Source organism: Pterocles gutturalis, unplaced genomic scaffold (genome assembly GCF_000699245.1).
Source record: "Pterocles gutturalis isolate BGI_N339 unplaced genomic scaffold, ASM69924v1 scaffold46878, whole genome shotgun sequence".
Taxonomy (NCBI): domain Eukaryota; kingdom Metazoa; phylum Chordata; class Aves; order Pterocliformes; family Pteroclidae; genus Pterocles; species Pterocles gutturalis.
Window position 1 is genome coordinate 1 of NW_010119719.1, and position 8,476 is coordinate 8,476.

At 40.1% G+C, this 8,476-nt stretch overlaps 1 protein-coding gene across 1 annotated transcript; it reads left to right on the forward strand.

Moving 5' to 3' along the window:
• Nucleotides 1-371: 371 nt before the first annotated feature.
• Nucleotides 372-8,395, forward strand: MNS1 (meiosis-specific nuclear structural 1; the record flags this gene model as incomplete). Its single annotated transcript, XM_010076650.1, has 8 exons — nucleotides 372-474; nucleotides 1,337-1,566; nucleotides 2,285-2,501; nucleotides 2,580-2,687; nucleotides 4,182-4,439; nucleotides 5,346-5,471; nucleotides 7,052-7,124; nucleotides 8,307-8,395. Coding segments are annotated over 8 exons (1,204 nt in total), but the record flags the coding sequence as incomplete, so codon positions are not given.
• Nucleotides 8,396-8,476: the final 81 nt, after the last annotated feature.

Sequence of the window (8,476 nt, forward strand, 5' to 3'; positions counted from 1 at the left end):
CTGCCGCCCAACCAGAAAGGAAAGGAAAACTTCTTTAAGACCAAGATATGATAAAAAATTACCTCTAAGCACATTTTGTTAGTAAAACCCTCTTTGAGCCGCTAAATTTTTATGCTCTGTATAGATCCCTGTATCTGTAAGGGTACAGGTGTATGTATGTGTATACACGTGTGTGTAGCTAGGTGTGAAGTGTGCAGAACTATGGATAGCCTCTGTACAAATATAGATAGGTCTTGGTTTTAAACAGGTTTTATTTTTTTGCTCTTTTACCAGAGCAGTATTTTTCCTCTGAGATTAGGTTTTTCCTGTAAGTACTCACCTCCTTGTAGTACTATAAAACTTTTTTTTATTTTTTCTTTTTCCTTCTCCAGTCTTGAACTTCGAGAGTTAGAAAAAAAGCTAAAATCTGCTTATGTGAATAAAGAGCGAGCGGCGCAGGTCGCTGAGAAAGAAGCGATACAGTATGAGAAAATGGTAATTACCTTCCTAGCACCTCCCGGCACCTGAGTGCTGTCCCTCCTTGTACGGATTGTGCTGAAGATTCTTCCTGAGAGCTGGCCTTTTCATTTACAGTGTGACTAGGTTTAGGCATTCGGAGTTTGCTGAAAATATGGTTTGTGTTATGAAGGACTAATTAGCTGGTAATAACCAGCCATGAGAAAAAGGTTTACTTTGCTATTGCAATCAACGTAGTAGTGAATTAAGCTGTATGAATGGATATAGGTTTTATTTTACTGGTTGTGTCATATTTGTCCAAGTTAAAACTATGATACACTTTGTACAGTAAGTACTTATTGTGGTGCAACCCTCCCTCAGAAGGAGACTGTTGAAAACGTTGTTACTTTTATTGAACGTGTATCTCAGTAACTTCAGAAAGAATTGTGAACTCTTATTTATGTGTAGAATAATGCTGATGATCAGGCAGATAATCCTGACCACATTAATGTTTTATACCAAATCGGGTTTATGCGAATTGCTGTAAGGACAGCGCATTCATTGGGGGCGTTCTGCGTGGTTAAACCCCGTTCCAGCTGTTATGCCGATGTGAGCTAGTTTCACTCGTGCTGGATGCTCTACTGTGCCTTCATTCAATACGAAGCTTCCTTTAAGTACTGTTTGTTCTGCTCAAGTTGTTTAGATACTGAGGGTTCCCTTCAAAAGGGTTCTACTCTCTGAATGAAGCTATTAAGCACATTAAGGCACTTTATTTATAGGCTGGGGTAGAACACGTTCCATTTTGGTAACGTGGTGTAATTCCTTTTTATACAGTGTATTTTTTCACTACAAGTTGTATTACTGGGAGTAAAAAAGAATCTTTGCTTTTTTCCTCCTATAGAAACATGAGGCTGAAATAGCCCAAAAGATGAAGGAAGAGTACGAGAGGGTAATAAAAGAAGAAAGTGCTGCAGAACTGAAGCGAAACAAGGAGAAAATAATGTATCAGCAAGAACTGGAGAAACAGGTCGAGGAACAAGAGAGGAAGAAGCAGGATGCTTATGAGGAGTTTCTAAGAGAGAAACTTATGATTGATGAAATTGTAAGAAAGATCTACGAGGAAGATCAAGTGTTAGTTACTTTTTTATTTATTAATTTAAAACAAAGTAACAGATATAATTGTGTATAGAAAACTAATTTGTGCACATTTATTTCTTAGATTAAGACCCATTTTAGTTTTCCTTTGTCACATTTTACTAACAAGAGACTGGCTGGCATGGATTTTACTGTTTAAACATCAGAATGTTCCCGTCATTCCAGTCGATCTTGTGTCCTTGTTCCCCAAATACAAAATCCAGCTTACTTCAAGGAGTGCTTCCACTGGGCCCATCATGCTGGGAATGACGGCGTTTCACAGATCTCTGCCTCTTCGTGAGACGTGCTGTGTGACTGTTGTAGGGGCAGCGGTAGGAAAGGAGTTTTCTGAGGGCAGGGTGGAAGTGCTGCGGCGGGTAAGATTTTTAGTCTAAATTAATAAAAAATGTGGGAGATTCTGGTGCTATTGGGCTTCCTTCTCTTCGTTCTGTTTCGATGGACCATCTATAAAATGGAGCAGTAGCGAGTACCTGTGTGTACAGTCTGTCCTCCTGAAGAAAGGTGTTAGAGGTGAAATTCCCTTCTGGGGGCAATTCATTAATAAGGATGTTCACTTTAGACACCTGTTTCTAGCTGAAAGGGTAAGGAGAGTCCTTTAAATCTTAGCCCCTGGAATATATTGTTAATGATGGTCTGTTTAATGTTACTTTGCAGTATGTTAAATACATATTTAACAATTTTTTTCCTTCTACAGGGAAAAACAGCTGAAGTTAGAGAAAATGAGAGCAACTCATACATACATTGAAGAATTTAAAAAAGAACAAGCTATCTGGAGGAGAAGGAAACAGGAAGAGATTGAAGAAGAAAATAGGAAGATTATGGAGTTTGCCAACATTCAGCGACAAAGAGAAGAAGATTGGATGGCTAAAGTTCGAGCCGCTGAGGAGAAAAAAGAAAGACTTCAAAGCATGGTATCGAAAATGGAAATCGTAGAAAAAATTACTGTACGTTCTCGTCTTTCATTTAAAGATCCTTCCTTCTTGTAACAGATTGCCCAAAATCTGGAAAGAGAACAACAGAAGCGTGAAGAACTGGAACAAATACGACACGAGCTGTATCTGGAGGAACAAGCGGAGACAGAAAGGAAGAAGGAGATGGTAAGTGGCAGCAGGTTATTGAAGTAGCACTCATGTCTTATGGGGGGAATATTTCATTTTCCCTGAACTTCTCCTGCAGACACATATATGGATATCTTGATACTTGTCAGATACCAGTTTTTTCATGTGTTGTAGGTATGTTACATGTACCTGTGTGTAAACTGTAAAGGGAAAGTGCAAGGGAAGGGGAGCATCGCAACTTTGCCACAATTCCTGAAGCACGTTCAAGTTAACGGAGCTGGTCTGGGTGAAGCTTTTATAAAATAAAAATAGTAGTGTATATACATGAAAACATAGAATTTGTAGCTATGGGTAAACTAATCTAATTGAAACAGAGCAGATATGAAAATTTAAAGAGAAGATGAAACAGTTTTGAATCACTAGAATGTAAGTAATAACATGAATGCAGGGGCAGCACTTTACGTAGTCTTCCTCTTTTCCTGATGTCTGAGTGATGGAGCAGGGCGCCTTCGGTCTTTGGACATTGTCACTGGAGCTGTGACGCTTAAAGAACATTTAGTGAGAGTATATCCCATATGCACTTCCTTCTGCACCTGAGGATGCTCCTCAGAGGTCAATAACTTCCATTTCCACATTGTTCTCCCCTAACAGTGCTGGCAGGGTTGTTCAGGGACTGCTCTGGGTTGGGTTGCGGTTTTCTCACACTTTGGATTTGCTGAGCCTGCGGTGTTATTTGTGACTTCGGGATGTTTTTGAGGGACTCCTTGCGCCCATTTTGGTCTGTGAGCTGTCTTGAAGCAAAAAGCTGAATTCTGGCATGGTTTTAGGTGTATGAAACAAATTTGAATTGTTTCAATTCTGTTCTGGCACAAAGTCTCTATTTCCAACACTATTTCATAACATTTTTAGTCAGACAAGCAGTTTGTCTATTAACTTGGTTTTTGAAAGGAAAATTCTGCCCTTTAAGTTTCCTTTGCTGTCCTTAATATATTTGTTTTAATTCCAAGCAGGAAGACAACTAAAGGTTTTGAGTACCCTTACTGTCCCCTTTATGTATTTGTTTATCTCATGAAGGAGAATACCAGTGCCTTTCAGGTTCAGGGTTAAGTTAAGGAGGTTAACTAACTGCTTGCTTGTTGCATATCCATTTGCTTTTTCTCGTGTGCCTGCCCACGCTCTGTCTTACCTTGCTATGGGCGACAACCAAAATGTAACACAGGCTGAGATACCTAATACTGGGATTTTTAGAGAGCTGTTCAGGTCGACTGTCTTGTTGATTCACTTCATTCTAGTGGGAAAAAAATAATCTCCTTTTGTTTTGGACTTAATTTTGAGAATCTTGAGACATTTGCCAAACCAGTGAATACTGGAGAGCGCTGTCAGATGGGGAGTGTTTGCTCCAGGTGTTTATACCAGAATGTAATAGCTACAGGAAATTCATTCCAAGATAAATCAGGTAGGATGGCAGATGGTGATCAAAATTTTCCAAAGCTTGTTCAGTAATAACAGCGTTTTCTTGCATTTCCTTCATAGGCAGAAATCGAAAAGAGAACAAGGCAGCGCCTGGACTTAAGGCAAACATACGAAGAGCAGTTGGCTTTAAAGAAGATAGTGCGACAAGCTATGCAAGAAGAGGAGGAAGCTTTCAGGCAACAGATGTTGGCCAAGTTTGCAGAGGACGATCGCATTGAACAGCTGAATGCTCAGAAACGAAGAATGAAACAGCTTGAACACAGAAGGGCTGTGGAAAAACTTATCGAAGACCGTCGCAAACAGTTTGTTGCAGATAAAGTAAGAGTTTTCACACAGCCAAAGGGCTTCCATACGAGAATACTTCTGCTATCCTAAGTCACGAGACTATTGTTACTAGGGAAAGGTGACGGGAATTGCAGAGAAATGTGCTGGGGGGGCAGCAGGCCCTTGTTTTGGTTTGCTGATGAGAAAAAAGTCTTCTCAGAGCGAACTTCTTTTGTAGCTCGAGGTTAGAGTCAGCAAGACCCCGAGAGCCCTGCGCACCGGCCATGGGACATGCTCTGCAAATACCTTCAGAGGAGGCGCGGGCTCAGCAGCACAACTGCCGACCTGTTCTGTGTCCCTGGTGGGCAGCTCTGACGATGTGCGGGAAGGGGAAGCCCCAGCCTTAGTTTTAGATTAAGTCTCTAGAATCTGAGGAAGAGAAGGTGTAAACAGAAAACAAGTCACGGAATCCTGTACTGCAGTTTCCAGACCTGTTTATAGGGTGTGAATCACATGGGCAATGTGAATTGCAATTTCTAGTCATCAGCACGAGCGCATGTGCCTGTTTCTGCTTTTCCTGGGCTAGAACAGCAGGGCAGGAACAGCCTCACTTGTCTGAGAGCCAGGAAGGAACCGGAACTTTGGTTCACTACCTGACTGGTGTGAGATTAAACACACAGCAGACAAGCCCCATGTCTCACCGTTCCGTTTTCTCTTTTGTCTGAGATTTTTTTTTTCTAGTTACCAAACATGTATTGTTTAAACAGTGCTTTGTGCTTTTTTCCATACGCTTTTCCATCCTTTTCAAATTGATTTCCTGTGACCAGGAGTTAATAAGTGGAAGTTCAGAATTTACTCCACTAAGAAAATGTTCTCTTTATACTATGGGGGATATTGGTGGAAACAGATGTTCACAGAGCTGCAACTGAACAGTGAGGAAAACTTGCTTGTTTGTTGTAGAAGCGTGAACTTGAAGAAAGAGAGTTAGAGCAGAGAAGACAAGAAAACATCCGTTCAATTGTTGAAGAAGAGAGACAGAAACTCCTGAAAGAGCACGCGTCTAAATTACTGGGTTATCTTCCTCGAGTAAGTGAATTGTATTTTAAATGCTTTCAATGTTTGTCCTGTCAGTCCGTTTTCTCTTGGACAGTTTAAGGTGAAGTTACAGAACTGTAAATTCCTGGCGTCAGCGTGTGTTCTTATTGTGTCAGCTCTCCTGTGCTCACCTTTTCCTTTCTTCTTTTTTTTTGAGTTGGGAAGCAATTTACAAAAATATTCTCACATGGGTGGCTTTGGGCTCTACTGTGATGTTGGTGCCTTGTACAGAACTTGCTGAAAGCTTCCGCAGCACTTTGCAGGTCCCGGTTTTGGGATATGGAGTGTAAGGGCTTTTCTAGCTAGAAAATTTCTCAGTTGGGGTTTGGGAGCAATTTCTTACGGCTTTGGCTGTCTCCAGAGTCTTCTGTTACCGTGGAAACAAGGCCTTGTCTCTGCTGCAGCGCAATAAGCTGCAGTGCTTACAGAAGCATTTCCAAGCACTCTGCTCATCCTGGTGTTTTTAAAAGTTAAAAAGATGGAAGCAATTATTGTAATAGGAGTAAACTACAATTTATTTTGTATTATACTTCATAATCAGAAAGACTGCCTCATGGTACACAGATGAATGGAGGGCAGCTTTAGGGATGTAAAAATGCACTTACAGCAGGGAGGGAATTATCCAACTATTTAAAGAAATTCTTTTCTGCAATACCGGAAGACATTGTAAATATAGCACAGTGTAATTTTTATTCAAATATTAATATGCTAATTTGGTGCATGAATTTGTAAATTTTGGAGTTATTTTCTGATGTAGATTTAATTCAAGGATAACTCCAATTGGCAATATTTTTATATAATTTTCTGGTTTGAATTTACTGTTGTAGGAAGTCTTGGCTATTTCAGAGTGTCCAAGGCTCACACCTGGTCCATGGTATTGATGTTCTACGTTCTGCTCTCTGCTTCAGCGCTGTGTCTGAATCGTGGTCATAGGCCATGTTACTTCCCTCAGAACAGTTAAATAGCAAAGTGCTACCCAGTTCTAAAGTCTCCAATATAAATGCAATTTTTTTTTTCTTAAACATTGCACGGTATGTTCTGTGGGTCATACACATGTTTAGCCCTAAACTTAATTTAGAATTAGAGATTTAGATTTCTGGGTCCTCCTGCTTCCCTTCCCCAAAACAGTTTCTGATTAAGCCGTTCAGTATTGGTTGATTTCCAAAATAATTTCTTTTTCATTTCAACACAACTAAAGGTGGAGGTAGAGCCCCGCCCCAGCCAGTGCAATACAGTTGGTTCATTCTACTAAACCTGCGCCCGTGCTCAGCTGATGAGTATCACTTTCTTTAGAATGAGAATGCAGAGAAATTGTATCTTTTGTATGGTGCTCACATTGGAGTCTTTACTGGGTTCTCATCATCATTTTTGTGAAGAACAGAAGAGGTGGCTCTAGGTTGGCACCAAGCACACCAATTTGAAGTTCTGTGACGGTTTTTAAGGGGGGCTTGTGTTAAAGGTAACACCGGTACCACGGATACAAGCTAGTACACTCACTCCCATGGAAAGTTTCAGAGATCCATAATACTCTCTTTAACCTTTGGACGTGTGTTTCTTTCCCCTGATTGCAGGGAGTACTCAAAGATGAAGATGACATTAACATGCTTGGAGAGGAATTCAGACTGGCTTATCAGAAGAGGAGAGGTAATGCATTCTGAGAAGAGAGATGAAATTTCCCCCGTCTCATCTCCTGGTTTGCCACTAGGTGTCATCTCATTTCTAATGAAAATTTACATCTGCTGTTAACAGTGAGGAACTCCTTTTTAATATCGTAGCAAGTCTCCATTTTAAGACTGGAGTTCTAAACTGATGAGCAGATAGTTTTATTTCAGTGTATGCTGTACTTGCATTTCTCATCAATAAACTGTTACAGAGTTCTCAATTGTGCTCGGTTAGTGATGCAGCAATCTTAAAAATGTTTCCTCCAGCAACAGTAGAGAAAGCTATGCTAGTGTAAATTCACGTGTGCATTTCTTATGGACTATAAGATTCTCTTGATGCACTGCTTCAGGTTCTAATTTAAAGATTTATCTGCACTGGCATTACACTATTAAAATACTAATCTAAATGTAGTTTGTCTCACCTCCAAGGGGTAGGTCTGAGTTACTTGTTTCACTGTTAGTTCGTGTTACTTGGCTAGTAGGACCTGAACAGAGACATTTTTCCAGCTTGAGGTCAGAATCACCGTTTATACCTTTCTTTCAATGCATAAACTTACTGTTTCTGTGCCATGTTCCTACTCAATTACTTTGGGTCAGGAATCCGTTGAAATAGCTGAGGTTTGACAGAGGTTCACACAAACAGCACAAGCTTTTTTGTTCCTGTTCGTTAATGTACACATGATACACTCAGCTCATCTATGCTCAACTTCAATCACCTTGACTAAATCAAGCAGCAATTTCATACAATACAACTGTACCAGACAATGGGAGGCTTCCATGAGACCCGCTATCCAGGTGTGTTGCTGTGAGCCAGGGTGGAAGATGTAACAGCTGAAACAAGTTCTGATCATTTCTATGAAAGAGCTGATGGTGCTTAAATTAGATGCCAGACCAACCAGCTTTGAGGGGAGATCTGTTACAGAGGAGAGGTAAGGCAATTTTCCAACCACGTTTTAAAAAGGACATGACATTTTCTTCTCACCTGGATCACTGGTTAATTTATTTCTGTTGCAACAAGGAATTTTCTGAGTAAACTCTGACTTCTTTGGACTGAATAGTACCTTAGATAAGGTATAGTTTAAAATGCTAAACCAGAGCAAACTGATAACAAAGTTCACTCACCGGAATATTCCTTACACTGTCTGTTCTTCTCTGCTCATTACAGAACGGACAGTTTGGCCTGAAACTTCAGTAGAAATTTGTATTTCATCTGATATTGCAACACAAGCTATCAGGCTTATAAAAGTTAAGTGATTGAAACATAAACAAAATCAACAAAATAATTTAACTGGGATATACAGTTATTATTATCAACAAGCATTCATATACAGTGCC